General features: G+C 58.1%; 1 protein-coding gene across 1 annotated transcript; it reads left to right on the top strand.

The window, feature by feature from the left end:
- Positions 1-371: 371 nt before the first annotated feature.
- FAM131C (family with sequence similarity 131 member C) lies at positions 372-14,434 on the top strand. Its single transcript, XM_090271462.1, has 7 exons — positions 372-602; positions 10,723-10,838; positions 11,739-11,774; positions 12,036-12,129; positions 12,688-12,870; positions 13,090-13,200; positions 14,043-14,434. The coding sequence occupies exons 1-7, from the start codon at positions 581-583 to the stop codon at positions 14,321-14,323; spliced, it is 843 nt and encodes a 280-aa protein (XP_090127588.1). The 5' UTR covers positions 372-580; the 3' UTR covers positions 14,324-14,434.
- The last annotated feature ends 751 nt before the right edge of the window (positions 14,435-15,185 follow it).

The raw sequence follows: 15,185 nt of genomic DNA, 5'->3' as shown, positions 1-15,185 counted from the left end.
GGAAGGGCTGTTACCGCTCTCAGCCGGGTGTCTGGTCGTGGTTGTTCAAGGAACGTTGTGCATGTACTTTGTTTCCCAAATGCCAGAAATCTCCCCGCCCCCACCGCCCCTTCCCTGACCTTCAGTCCCTGTCACCAGGTGGCACGAGGTGAGGGCCAGAAGTACCCCCGCCCCCCGCTCCCCTAACCCCCCAACACCCCCGCCCCGCCCCCAGCCCGGCTGCGACAACAGGTGCGCGGGGCGGCAGCAGCGCTGGGAGCTGGGAAGGGGCGGTCACCCTCGCGTGGCTCCGCGCTCCGGTTCCGGGCAAGCGGTCCCCGGCCGCCCGCGCCCCCCTCCTCCCCGCGCCGCGCACGCCAATCCGCGGTGCTGGCAGGAGCTGGCGCGGGTGGCGGCGGCGGCGGCGGCGGCAGTGGGGACGACCGGGCTGAGAGGCGGCCAAGCCTGGAGGAACCCCTGCCCCTTCTCTTCCCACCCTCCCCCTGCGCCCGCGCCACGCGTGAGCCCCAGGCTGCGGAGACATGATCGCCCGGCGGCCCGACGCACCCAAGGCGCAGCGGCCCGGCCCCGCGGCCCCGTGATGGGCTCCTGCGTGTCGCGAGGTGAGGAGGCCGCGGGCTGGTGGGGGTGGAGGCTAGGGTTCCCGTGCCGAGGACGCGCGCACATCCCCTCGGGACGCTCCAAGAAAACTAGGAAGTGAGGGTGGGCAACCCGCCCTTCCTGAGCAGCCGCACCCCGACCCCACCCTGGCTGAGCCGGAGGAGACGCGGTGTCCGGGGGTGGAGGTGGGGGTGTACAGGGCGTGAGAGGATGGGGTGCAGTGCCGAGAGGGAGAGCAGGGAGGTCATGGCAGCCCCAGCCGCGCTTGGAACCACACCCTGGCAGGTGGGTCACTTGCTTCCCAGCTGCCACACACCCCCTGCCTGTGTCTTGAAGGGGCTTCTGATTGCTCCTGACTATTCTGGAGGGACAAGGGGGGGGTGGGGGGCCAGGAGGACACTCCCTCCTGCACAGCCCCAAGACACAGGTCTTACTAGCTCAACACGCTCCCATTTCTGTCCCTTTATGCCACGCCCCTGTCTCTGAGCCCCTGAACCCCACTGGCAGCAAGGGTTTAATGGGGGTGAACAGGTTATAAAGAAGGTTCCTGTCCTCCTCCACCAGCCCCGTCTTAACTCCGCACCCCCACCCCCAGCCTTGGGCAGGGAGTGGGAAGGGACCGAGACAGCCGATGTTCTCAGTAAGCCCTGGGCCTTGCGCTCTGTCTCTGAGCTTTAAAAGCCTCCCCGAGCCAGCGCCCTGGCTCTCCCCCCCCTGTTCCTGGGACCCACTGCTCCCCGAAGTGGCCCCAGGAGCCTGGCGGAGCTTCCCTGGAGGGCGGCAGGCTGGCCTTGGGAACTCTCCCCGCCACCAGCTTTCCAACAGGCTTCTGGGCAACACTTCAGAGGAGGTCAGTGGCCATTCTCCCACCAGGGGGTCCTCACCCCACAGTGAGAGGGGTGCAGGGCTGGGGGTGGCCGTGAGTGGCCAAAGGCACTGACCCCCAACCACAGGGCCTTGGGGGCTGCCACCCCACCCGTCACCCCCGGTAGCTTTTTCAGGTACAGAGGGATAAACAGGCCTTGGGGGAGGGGCTGAGCAGCAGAGGAGGCCTTGTGCTTGTACAGGTATGGGGGACAGGGGTTGTTGAGGAAGGAACACAAATCTTCCTCCATCCTGTGGCCTCTAAGGGGCTCTGCTCACCAGTCCTGAGGGACATTCAGGTAAGTGGTTCACAGAAACTCCCGCTCTGCCCAGGGGGTTCTGTTGGGGGGATCCATAATCTGGTGCTCCTTGGTGACTGTCGCTTCCCCATCCTTGGCCATCCCATGCAAGGGACTGGGAGACTTGCCTGTGAGCTGCAGACCAGCTGAGAGCAATTCAGAGGCTGGAGAGGAAGGGACGCCTGCCAAGGTCACTCAAGGCAGAGTCAGGACTGAAGTCCAGGTCCTCTGACAAGATGTAAGGACCACCAGCCATTGTCCCAGAGACTGGGTGGCTGAACCACTGAGTGGAGGTCATGCACCCCTCTAACTGTGCTTACAGTTTACCAGGTACTGGTTGGGACCTTTTTAGGCACAACAGACTATTTAGTGGTACATGCTATCACTGTCCCCATTTTACACCTGGGGACACAGAGCAGAGGGGAGTTGAGCGACTTGCTCAGGGACTACATATAAGAAATAGCAGAGGCAGAGACAGAGACAGGATTTGAACCCAGACAAGCTGACTCCAGGCCCTGGCCCTTAACCTCTGCGCCACGCTGCCAGCCCTCAGTCTCAGCCCTCAATTGCTAATAACAGCCCCCTTATTCCAAGTGCTTCTCTGTGCCAGGCATGCAGTCTGAAGCCAGGCCAGGGATGGGAGCCTCATGCTGGAGCCACCCCAGCGAAACCCTAAACCCCAGGTCCAGGCCACTCCTGGGACAGCCAACACTAACTCTGTGACCTCAGCCAGTTACTTAACCTTGTATATATATCTCAGTGTCCTCATCTCTACAATGGGAATAACACCAGCATTGATGTCCTAGGGTTGGTGGGAGGGGTACCTGGCACATAGTAAGCACTCGTAAGTGTTAGGTATTACTTTCATTTTTATTATTCTCCTTCTGTGCAGACAGCTAATCGAGACCCCCTTGGCTGGGAAAGGGGGAGCTACAGAGGCTTTGAGCCCCAGCCTTTTCATGGGAAAAGCAGCCAGCGGCAGGCACTAGAGGTGCTGAGGACATGGGGCAAGTGATCGGGGCCAGATTAAGGCAACAAATGCTGTCTCCGGGAGCTCTTTTGTGTTCTTTATTTATTTTTAAGCTACTGTTTATTGGGCATCTATCTGGAGCCAGGCTGAGTGAGCCTTCACCCTCCTGACCTAGTTAGTCCTCCTTCCACTCTGGGAGGAGGGACGTTGGGCTTACCTGAGGTCACACAGCCAGGCCACGGAGAGACAGGATTTGACTCCAGGTCTGTGTGACCCCAGAACCTGAACCCAGAACCCCTGCCCTTTGCTTTTTCACTTGCCCCACATGGAGCGAGGCACTGAGCGCGTGGCTAGTGACTAAAACAGCAACCGTCCGGAATAACTCCGGTGCTTAGTATTTGGTTTGGGCTTTGCTGCCACCGCTGGTGACAATCCATATGGAGCAGAGTGGAGTTAATATCTGCACCCCCATCCTCTCCAGCTTCAGGGTCTCAAGTGCCCACCCCATGCCCTTGGCACCAGAATCTCTCTGCCTGCCCCAGCCTTTCCTCCAGATCACCTGTCAGTCTCCTGGCCCCACCCTGGGGTCTCAGTGCACTGGGCACTGGGGGCAGAGGGAGGGCAGAAAGCAGAAATTGGATACTTAGAACTTCCTTCTGGAATGTCAGACATCTGATTATATCTGGGAGAAGCCCTAAGGGGGCTGACTGCAGCCATCCACGGTACCCAGGGCATGTTGACCATGACCCCCCATTTCCAGCCCCGCAGTGTGGTCTCCCCTGGGCCCTAGCAGAGCCAGGGAGCCCAGGCTTACGCCGAGCACTATGGGGAGGCTGAGGAAGGAGTAGACGGGGCCTTACCCTTTTGGAGCTCACAGTCTCAGCAGGGAGACACAGCCTTGCCCTTGGAGTGATCTAATGGGGGACACAGGACACACACACACACACACACACACACACACACACACACACACACACAGAAAAATAGCCTGAGGACCTCTTAGGACTTCAGCACTGGTTAGTGGTTGGAGCACAAACTTCGGAGTTTCGGACCGGCCTAGGTGTGAACCCCGTCCCTGCCTCTTACTGGCTGTTGGCCTTGCAGAAGTGATTTAATCTCTCTGAGTCTTAGTTTCCCCATTTGAGAAATGGGCCTAACAGTACCTACTTTGCAGGGTTGTTGGGAGGGTTAAACAAGAGCTAGTGGATGAAATGGTCTAGGACAGCCCCCAACACAGAGCATGTGTTTAATAAATAGGCAGGAAATTACTGCAGACCAGACTTTGCCCATTGGGGTTTCTGGTAAGAGAGTAACTTAATATAGCTGAGGCCAATCTAGGCAGGCTGCCTGAAGGAGGTGAGGCTAGAGCAGGATGTTCAAAGAGATTGGGCCACAGGATGGCAGAGAAAGTAGAAAGGAACTGGAGTGTCTAGGAAGTCCTGGAGAGGAACCCATTGTCTCTATCCTTGGTTGGACATTGATAAGGAGCCCCTTGGGCATCTCTGAGCTGCACCAACTCACTGATAAAGCTACCACTGTGGCCCTGGTGACCTGTAAACAACTGTCCTGGGAAGCAGGGGGCACTCTGTCTACTTGAGCCTTGGCCTCTGCCAGGCTCAGAGGAGCGGCTGCAGCTGTGGCAGTGACTTCCCAGGCAGAGAGGCCAAGGGCTCACCCCGGGTGGCCTCCCTCTGCAGGGCCCCCAAGGCAAACTTCAGCCCTGGGGACAGGACCGGAGGACTGGTGACCGAGATCTGTTCCTTGGTCCAGAAAGGAGATCTGAGGTCTGGGAGGGGAGAGGGACAGAGCAGCTGTCATTTATGGAGTACATCCTGTGGCAGGGGCCTCCTCCTCCTGGCAGCCCTTTCCGAAGATCACCATAGTTCCAGGTCACAAATGAGCCCTGAGGTTCACGGGGGCTGTGTCACAAGCCCTAGAGCTGGACCTAACCCAGGGCAGGAACTGTGAAGGAAACGCCTTGCCCACTGTGTTCTCTTCAGAGCCAAGGCCAGAGCCTGGCATGACATCCAGACAGCACACATGTGGGAAGGGGCTGGCCACAGGGGTGCTGAGAAGCCCCTCCCAGTGGCTTCCCAGGGAGGGGCTTCACCAGGGGCTTTGGACACAGACTGCTGTTCAGTTACTGTGCAGTTTCAAGAGGAGGTTTACCCTCTCTGGGCGCTGGGGAAGAACAGGGTTCACTGTGGGCCCTCCTGCCCTTCCATGATGATTAACAGGCTGGAACACGGAGTGCCCAAGGATAGGTAAGGGGGCTCGATGACTCGGAAGCAGGTATGAGGAGTCTGAGTGGTTGTGCTGCAGACTCACCAAAGAAACACTCAGAGAAAACCAGTGTGGGAGTTCTGCAGCAGGAGGGGTTTAGGTTAGCTATCAAGAGGAACTGCCTGGGTGGCTTGCCTCTAAAGCAGATAAGGAGCTGGCACAGGGAGGCAGAAATCAGAGAGGCTTGTCTTCTGAAGGAGACAGCTGCATGACACCCTTCTCCTTGAAGGATCAAAATGGTCCCCTCCAGGTTGCCATGGCAACCAGAGGCCTATCACTTCTGTGGCCAGGGGAGGTGGGGGAGAAAGCAGGCTTGAGAAGGGGCCTCAGACCATGAGGTCAGGGGAGTAAGGTATGGAGTGAGAGGTGTCCACAGGAGCTGTGACTAGGGGCCCCTCTGGAGTCCCCCCGCCCCCACCCCACATGAAATGCTGTGTTTTTCCAGTTGCCAATGGTGACGTGGCTGCAGTCCCAGCTGGGCGAAGAGCAGCCTGTGATTTCACCCTGGGCTGGTTCATTACCTGATGTCTCCATGGCAACCAGCCAGTGACCTCATGGGGCCAAAGTCCTCAGGGGGAGGAGGCAGCTTGGGCAGAGGCACCTGCCCCTCAACTGAGGTGAGGAGCAGGAAGGCTGGGGAGGGGCTGGGAGCCAGGAGTCCTTCAAGTCCACCACCACCTCCTGGACAATTGACCTTGTTCAAGTCACGTCTCCTCCAGACCTTTGCTGTCACCTCCCAGCTTCCTCTGTGCTGCTCCCCTTCCTCCCTGACTCCCGGGCTCTGTGGTTGTGGAGCTTTAAAACAGCTTCAGACAATGGCCAAGGGTCCTAGAAATATTCTAGCCCCTTTTAAAGTTCCCAGGTGCAGCCTGTAGTAAGTGCCACTTTGAACTGCATCTCCTGGAACCTCAAGAGTTGGTGACTTTCTAAGTTTTTTTTTTTTTTAATATTTTATTTATTTATATTTAGAGAGAAGGGAAGAAAGGGAGAAAGTGAGGGAGAGAAACATCAATGTGTGGTTGCCTCTCATGCGCCCCCAACTGGGGACCTGGCCTGCAACCCAGGCGTGTGTCCTGACTGGGAATTGAACCGGTGCCCTTTTGGTTTGCAGGCCGGCGCTCAATTCACTGAGCCACACCAGCCAGGGGTCTAAGTTTTTTTATTGGAACCCATAGGAATATATTTTGCATCATGACCCCGTGCACACACGTAGAAAATTCTTACCACATTCGGCCCAGTTATGCAGACATCCCTCCCCAGTTATGCAGACACCCGACCAGGGGTGGGTGAGATGCTGGCCTCTCCTTTGCAGGATCCCAAATTTCTGCAAGTCTGGGAGCCCCCTCATTTTCTGAGGTAGCCAGAACCAGAGGGTGATCAGGGCTAGGGTAGCAGAACCTGCTTCAGCTCCCTTGAAGAGGGTGTCTCTGCCCCCCGACCCTGACGATGGTTTCTTCAAAATGTGGGACCTCATGCCTCTTTGTCGTCAGTTTGTGATCCCAGCAGACAATTCCTGAAGAACAAGAACAATCTCCCTCAGCTGCTCACTTTACAGGGGAGAAACACGGAGGCCCGGAGACACTGAGTCTCTTGCTGAAGGTCCTGCAGATAGTTAAGGGCAGAGCCGGGATTTGAACTGGACAACGTGGCGCCAGGGCCTGACCTATCTGTCTCTAGGACAGACCCTGAAACGAGGATCTGGGTGCAGCTGATCTGTGAAGGAATGGAGACAGCAGGACAGAGGACCCCGAGCCAGGGAAGGGTGACTGTCATCCTGCAGGGGGTGACCTCAGGCTGAGCCTGTAGGGGACTCTGGAATGGAAGTTAAGCTCAGAAGTGTTCGACCCCAAACAAAGGAGCTGGGGTCCTGCACCTCGAGTCATTGGCTGAGGGCCACTTGGGTGGGGGAGGGGGCAACATAAATTCTCAGGTAGTTTCAGCTCCAGTTGCCTGAGGGAAGCCCATCTGGAAAGAGTGGCAGGTGCTGCTCGTTGGAAGCCAAGCACATGCAGAGGGAGCTGTGGGTGCACGAAACCAGGAAAGAAATCCAAAGGGATCCGGGTTTGGGCCGACCCCCACACTATCCTCTGGGCCCACTTCTTCCCCTCCCTGTTAACACCTCCACAATCTCAGTATCTCCAGCTCAGCCCTGCCTTTGGCGCCTCCCACCTCCAGCCCTCAGACGCACGCTGGCCTCAGCTTCCTCCAGGGAGCCAAGTGGTGGAAGCCGGCACCCAGGACAGGACAGTCTGGGGCTGGGATGCCTGTCCCACAGGCGCTGCCCCCCTGCCTTGGCCCAGACACTCCTGCCCCTTGAGACTGTGGCTTTGTGCAAGCTGTGCCCCCACCTAGAGCACCTTTCTCCCAGCACCCCCTCCTGGCCAGCTCCCCATCAGCTCTCCTGTGCAGCCCCGAGACCCACAAATTCATGGAAACTCCTTTGTGCCTTTGAAGAGAGGGAGTCTTGCTGTCATATTGACAGGGCTCAGCTCCTGACTGCCAGTTATGGCTGTGTGCCCTGGGCTGGTGCCTACCCCCTCAGTGCCTCAGTTTCCTCATCTGTAAAGTTGAGTGAAAGATTCCTGCTTCTCTAGGTCAGAGTGGAGACTCAGAGCCATCACACCGGAAAGTGGGGTGTGGAAAGCTGTGCTCTTGGCTGGTGTTCTTGTGGGTCAGCCTTGTGTTTGAATGAGGAGCTTTGGGACTGGTTTCCTCCATCAGACCAGGAGCTCCCTGAGGGGCTTACACGGTACAGACGTGCAGTAGATGGACGCTGAGCAGGGGAGGAAATGAATGGATGTGCAGATGAGTGAATGAATGAATGAATGAATGAATGAAGATCCTCCCAGATGTTCACACATCTGGGCTCTCAGTCCCCTCCCAGCCCCAGGGTTTCTCAGTTTTTTCTGCATAGCTATTATCGCCATCTAATGGGTCTCATGCATTTGTGAGTTTTTGGTTAGTAGTCTGTCTCCCCTGGTAGAACGTGAGATCCATGAGGGCAGGAACCCTCTCTGTCTTGTTTGCCACTGTGATCTCAGTACCCGAACCATGCCTGACTCGTAGTAGGTGCTCAGCTAACACTCTTGAATGCCTCTAGGAGTAAATAAATGCGTTAACCAAATGAATAAGGGTCTTCCCAGTTACCCTGCGGGGTCGAGGAGTCCTCGATGCAGCCCAAGAATCCAGTCCAGCAATTCCATCTGTCTAATCTGTTCATTCCCTCAGCAGCTATGGGGAGCCTGCTTTGCAGCAAGCCCTGCGGACACATGGGGGACAGGGCAGATCCCTGCCTCTCACACATAAATACTTCTATCAGGCAGCCTGTACAAAATGCTGTAATGAAGGTAGACATCCTTTCTCAAATGTTGAAAAAGCACCTGCTAAGTGACAGGCAGGGTACTAGGCTCTCGGGACAGAGCTGTGAGCAGGGCTGGCTGGTCTCTGTTCTCATGTGCTCACATTCACTGCGGGGGGAGCAACTGGACACTTAAACCAAAAAGACCAGACAGTGATGACTGTGACAGGAAGTGACTGGTGGCCGGTGTGGGGTCAGGGAGGGCCACATTGAATCAGGCAGTTAGAGAGGGCCTCTCTGAGGAGGTGACCTTGAGCTGAGGCCTGAATGACGAAGATCAGGAAGATCTGGGGTAAGAGTGGTCCAGGCAGAGGGGACAGCAAGGACAAGCAAGGAGGCCAGAGTGGTTGGAAGGGGGGGAGGGGCGCAGAGGTCTGGAGTGGGCGCTGGGTGTAGGGCCCTGGAGCCTGAGCAGAGGCTGTCCTCCTGAAGTGCCGGGAAAGGAAGCCGGGGGCAAGTTTTGAGCAAAGACCAGTCTGACCTGGAACGCAAGGGCCTTTGCTGCTGGGTGGAGAGGGGGCTGTGCGGGGCCAGGAGAGGAGGCAGGAGGCTGTTACTCCTGGTGACAGGGCGGCTCCCACAACGGAGCAGCGGTGGGTAGCGAGAGGGACAGATCTCCAGGAGGCTGGGGAGAGCCAGAGGACGCGCTGGTTGATTAGATGGGTTTGGCGACAGAGGATAGGGGCAGGCGACTCCTGGAGTTTTCGTGGGTACAGCTGAGTGGACGGTTGCATCATTTTATAAAATTGTGGAAGTGGAGGAAAATGGGCACGAGTTTTCAGCTTCCATTTTGCCCAGGTTTGCTTGGGCACCCAGGTAGGAAGCTGGTCCGCAGAGGCGGATTTAACGGCGGGCGCGGCAGGCACACCAGGCGCGCGCCCTCGGCCCCGACTTCTGAAGGGCCCCGCAAAACCCCAACTTTACACTTTTTTCTAATGACACTACGTTTGGTTTCATATGTGCAATTTTAATTACGTATACGTTGTAAACTGGCGGGGCCCTTCAGAAGTCGGGGCCCAGGGCGCGCGCCGGGTGCGCCCGCCGTTAAATGCGCCTCTGGCAGCTGGAATTCAGTTGTCGCGGCTGGAAGTGTCCATGTGGGCTCAGCTGCACACCATGCATCACCTGGGGGAAGGAAAAGGTGAGACGGGCCCAGGGTGGAGCCGTGGGGCAGGCCCAGGGGCTGAGCCGGGAAGGAGGACCCACTGAGAAGAGCAGCCAGCAAGGCGGAGGGGCGCCAAGAGCAGGGCGTGGCTTGAGAGGGAAGGACGGGCTACGTCCATGGTGCCCCCAGGGGCTGATAGAGACCAGGCCACATGGAGGTTCTGGCAGCTTGGAATGGTGGAGGGGAAAAACGCGAGGCACGGAAGTAGAGGTTGGAGACAGCTCTTTCTAAGAGGGATGGACAGGGAGCTGGAGGGAAGCTGGAGCGGAAGAAGGTCTTTGAAGGATGGAAGAGGCCCAGGCTGCTAGGGTGCTGGGGCTGACCTTGCGGGGAGGGGACTCAACGAAGCAGGGGAGAGGAGCGGGAACGAGGGCAGGAGTCCCTGAGCCGAAGACGCGTTCCAGCCGGCGCCACACGGTGGGCTGATCCCGTGACAGGCAAACACAGGTGAGAGAGGGGAGAGAGCAGAGCCTCTGGGTGGGGGGCAGGGACGGGACCCAGCCCTGGGGGGAGCGGGGACAGGTCCTCATTTGTCGCAGGAGGGAAAGCAGATGGTGTGGGCAAACATGCAGGCAGGGTTTGAGGGGAAAAGAACGGGGTGATACCCTTCGAAGGCTCCTGGATCTCAGGAAGGAACGGGGAGGGGCCAGCAGCAGGGAGCCGGGAGTTGGGTGTCCGTGTCAGGTCTGAGAAGGAAAGGCAGCCGAGGCAGTCATCGTGTGGGAAGCAGACCTGGCAGGAATCAGAGAAAGGCCAGAGGACTCCTGGGCAGTGTCCTGTAAGAGGCTGGAGCGGGCCCAGAGCAGGAGGGTCAGGGCAGAGAGAGGCAAGGGCGTCTTTGGAGAAGAACTCCTAGGCTATGCCAGGGGCTCTGATCTGGGCCAGGAGGGAAGTGAGGACTGACGTGAGGAGCTAGTGGAAAGCAGGGTACATGGACTGGAGGTCTCCTGGGGTTAAAAGAACGCCAGAGTGTGGGTGCTAGAATTAGTGGAAATGGAGTAACAAGCAGATGGGCAGGTCGTTCCCATTGAGGGGCCCAGGCTGGACGCCTGACCTGCTATGGCTTTGAGTCTGTTTTCTACACAGTGACAATGGACCGGTACAAAGAAGTGCCCGCCTTTCAGGGCTGTGTGAGCAGGAGAACACTGTTTTTCTAAGCCCCTCCTGTCTTTCTTGTTTCCAGATCTGTTCACAAGTGTCCATAAGGATTGCCCCATGCCCCCGGGCACAGACCCTCTGCGCCCAGACTTGCCCTCCGGCCTCCCACCCACCATGGTCCCAGACTACGTCACTGGCAAGGTAAACTGGTCACGCTTTGTCCCCACCTTCCTCCCTGCCTGTGCCCTGCTTCCAGGCTGTTCCCTACAGCTCCCCACAGGGAGCAGAAACTGGCTAGTCTCCCCTCCCTGCCAGCCGTGGTTACTTCCCATGGGATCAAGGCCCCTGAGGCTTGGTGTTCAGCTGGATGAAGGTCTGAATCAGGCGGGGCATTCAAGGACCAGACCAGGCTTGTTAGAAAAGAGAGCCCCGCCCTAAAGGGCTCCCCCGCCCCCCATAACTCAGCCTTGCAAATAACAAGTTTTGTTACCAGCCCCCGACAGCCTGCACGGCCTGCCAGAGAGGAAAAGGAACGGAATTCTTATATCTTGCTTGGGGCCTCAAATCCTGGTGCATGATTTCCACCCTTGCCCTAGAGGCTCTGACTCAAACCTACCAATTGATATAATTACCTTTTTATTTTATTTATTTTTAAAATTTTTTGAGCACATACCACATGCTAAACATGGTGCTGGGCAGTCTGCCCACATTCTCTCTTACATGCTTCACCATGACCAAGAGGTAAATGGCTTTGTCCTGTTCTACAGAGGAAGAAGCTGATGTTCTGGGATGTTAGGTCACTAGTGGAAGGGTACCCAGGCAGAAGTGGCCGTCAGACCTCAAACCCAGGTCTGCTCTACCTCCTGCACACACTGCCTCTCCTGGCAGGGCCACCAATGCCCCCCTGCACCCCCCCCCCCAACCATACACACAGACTTCTTTCTCTGCATGCCAGGGGCCACCAGGACATGACCCACGAATAGGCAGACCCCAACCTCGGGGAGCACCAGGTGACCCCACCTCCACCCAAGGCGCCAGGACTCCTGGCCACTGCTGACAATGGGCCAGGCTCTGCCTGATCTCTTTCTCCTTTTATTTTAGGACAAACAGATGGATTTCTGTTGGGATCCTTGGCAGGTCAGTGCCCTTCCCGCCCCCCAGTCTAGCTATGACCCCTCCTTCCTGGGCCCAGTGTGGGCATACCGTCCTGTCAGCCCTGGGGTGGGGCCTGATAAACAGGGTGGGGTGGGGTGGTCCTGTGGGAGTTGACAGGATGGCCCTGGCCCTGCCCACTGCGCAGTGGCCCTGGGGAAGGTGGATAATGGGAACGGCAGTGGTACGGGGGCTTCCCTGGGCAGGTCTACCTCCCTACTCACCTCACCCCTCCCCCTCCTGCAGAGGTGCTTCCAGACCACCAACGGCTACCTATCCGGCTCCAGATCCTGCTCTAGCAACTACAACGTGGCAGCCCTGGCCACCTCGTCCCTCGTGGGTAGGCATCTGCTGCCTTCTCCTGCCCCTGGGATTTGTACGGCCCACTCCAGACACCAGCTGTGTGTGGGCAGTGGGGCGGGGACAAAGCTGAATTGCATCTGGAAGGATGGTGGCCCCACAAGCTTCCAGAGTAGTGACCTAGGGCTCCTGCCCCCATGGGTTAGATAGCTGGGGCCTCCAGAAGCTCTGAGGGGATGGCCCGGTTTTTCAGAGGTCTGCCTACCATGGATTCCCCACCTCCCTGCAGCGGATGAAGTCTGCCTGGCATGCCACCTTGGTCGGTTTCCTGGAAGCAGAGCCCACGATGGGTTTACTGAAGGATTTTCTCAGGGACCACCTGTAGCAGTGAGGGCAGCTGGACAGAGCAGGGGAGGAACTTGGCAGCGTCTTGGTGGCAGGGGACGTCTCCCTCAGCCTGAGCGCAGCAGCTCAGGAGCACAGATTGCGCTGCAGGGTTTATGACACTTAGGGGACTCGGGTGACTTGATACTACTACATCGGCCGTTGGCTGCCCCTTGTGTCAGGACTGTCACTCGCCTGCTCTTCATGTCCCCAGGGGTGGTGCAGAGCATCAAGGACCACATCACGAAGCCCACAGCCATGGCGCGTGGCCGTGTGGCCCACCTCATCGAGTGGAAGGGCTGGAGTGCCCAGCGGTCCGGCTGGGAGCTGTCCCCAGCCGAGGAAGACCACTACTGCTGCCTCCCGGATGAGTTGCGTGAGGCCCGCTTTGCTGCAGGTCTGTGTGTTTGTGCTGGGGTGGGGGGACAGGAGCTGGCCAGGACTGTGGTCCTTATGGGACACAGCATCACCACAGGGGCATTGTCTGTGGGATGACCAGGGTGTGAGGTGCGCACTGAGGTCCCCGGGGTCTGGATGCCACAGGCCATCCAAGCACTACGGGGCCCCCCACCCTCTGCCACGCCCTCTCTGAGCTGGGTCCCACTGTCCCCCACAGGGGTCGCTGAGCAGTTTGCCATCACAGAGGCCACGCTGAGCGCCTGGTCCTCGCTGGACGATGAGGAGCTGCACCCTGAGAACGACCCCAAGGACATCGTCCAGCTGCAGGGTACCTCCCGAGCGGGAGCCAGGGTGGTGGGTGGAGCAGAGCTGGTGCCACACTGTCACCAAATACACTGTGAGCTCAGACAAGCCCATCCTTCCCTCAGCCTCAGTTATTTCATCTGAAAAATGGGGCTGGTCATCCTTGCCCTGCCCATTGCCCAAGGAGTGCCATGAGCATGAAGGAGGGAATAGTAGTACTGATAACACTAATAGATAATAGGAATTAAGGGCTTACTGTGCTAGAACCCAGGGTTACTACCTACGGCTTCAACGGCTTCAAGAGGCTATTATCTCATTTAATCCTCCCTCCCACTGTGGGGGTGGGGGGGCTCAGGAAGAACGCTGATTGTCTGAATTCTCAGAGCGCAGGGTTCAATCCAGAGCCTGGTCTCTTTTTTTTTTTTTTGAAGATTTTATTTAGTTATTATTTTGTAGAGAGAGGGGAAAGGAGGGAGAAAGGGAGGGAGAGAAATATCCCTGTGCATGAGAGATACATCAACCAGTTGCCTCTCACACGCCCCCAACCAGGGACCTGGCCCTCAACCCAGGCACGAGCCCTGACTGGGAATCAAACCATTGGTCCTTTGGTTCACAGGCTGGTGCTCAATCCACTGAGCCACACCAGCCAGGGCAGAGCCTGCTCTAAACTACTCCACGCACTGCCATCACCATTCCTATAACACCTGGGAAGAAACTGGGGCTCAGAGAGTTTCAGTGACTTGCCTAAGGTCACACAGCTTGGCAGTGACCAAGCAGGATTTGGAGGCTGGTCTTCTGCCACTTGCCCACACTCACACACTGGTCCCAGACTCCATCCCTTACCCTCACCTCCCTTTGGTTTTCCAGACTTGGATGGCACCTACCTTCAGGACAGCTGTCTGAGCGGCGCCTCGCAGGATGACAGTCTTCTGGCCTTCTCCTCCCCCTGTCTCTCCCCTGACGACTGGCCCTCACCCGAGGAGCCCCCCGTCACTGCTGCTGGCCCCCAGCCCCTCAGCCCTGAGCAGCAGCATCGAAGGCGGCTGCCCAGGGGCCCAGCGCCTGAGGGTGGGGTCTGCCCTCAGGGCCCCCTCCCCTCCGCGGACAGTGGCTCCCTCTCGGAGGAGGACGAAGTGTTCTATAACTAGGGCCTGCTGGCACCGGGACCTTGCCGGCTGGGCAGCTCAGGCGTATCAGGACGTTGGGTCCGGCTGGGCCTCTCTTGACCCTTCCACGCAGGCACGGGGGGGGGGGGGGGGGGAGGGCAGGGATGGGAGGCCAGCATTCTGGTGGACCACTCTGTGCCTGCGGACCTGCCCCGAACAGCGGGAGCCATAATCCCCCTTCTCCATTCTTGGCTCATGTGGGCACCTTCCCCCGCAGGATCTCCGCCATCAGCGAGCTCAAGGACTCAGCAGACACCAGGGCAGGCCACCCAGAGAAGCCAACAACCAGGCCCCCAGGCAGACGACCTTGAAAGGGCCTGGGAGACCCACTTGGAGTGGGGCCTGGGGACCCTGCCTTGATCCCAGAGCTCAGTCCCTCCCCCTCTCTCTCTGTGCTTCTGTTCCCCATCAGAGGTGGGGTAGCCTCTTCCGGTAGCTAAGTTATCTGCTCCTAAGCTGTCATCATGAGAACACCTGTCTGTCTGTCCCTCACTCTCTGAACCCTGGTGCCCCTGCTCCCCCTCCTTGCACCCTCCTTCCATCTCCCTGAAAGTTCTCTGAAGACATTAAAGTGGTGGATTCACTGTGGATGAACTTGGCCTGGTCTCTGCTGGGGACACCGTGTCCTTGGGCCCCCTCAGCCGCCGGGAGGGCCTAGAGGGACTTAGGGGAGGGTCCTTACTCCCCAACACACATACAGCTGGTCAGTGTGCTGCCACCCAGCTGCGAGAGTCCGCACAGGAGCTGCCTGAGGTTCTGAAGATGCCCCAAGGAGCCATACCTGGGGACCCTGCTTCATCAGCGCTGGTTTAGCCAAGGAGGAGGCTGGGGCTAGGGTGACAGT

Source organism: Furipterus horrens, unplaced genomic scaffold (assembly GCF_987537825.1).
Source record: "Furipterus horrens unplaced genomic scaffold, mFurHor1.1.pri manual_scaffold_3, whole genome shotgun sequence".
NCBI lineage: Eukaryota > Metazoa > Chordata > Mammalia > Chiroptera > Furipteridae > Furipterus > Furipterus horrens.
This window is presented reverse-complemented; position numbering and strand designations above follow the sequence as displayed.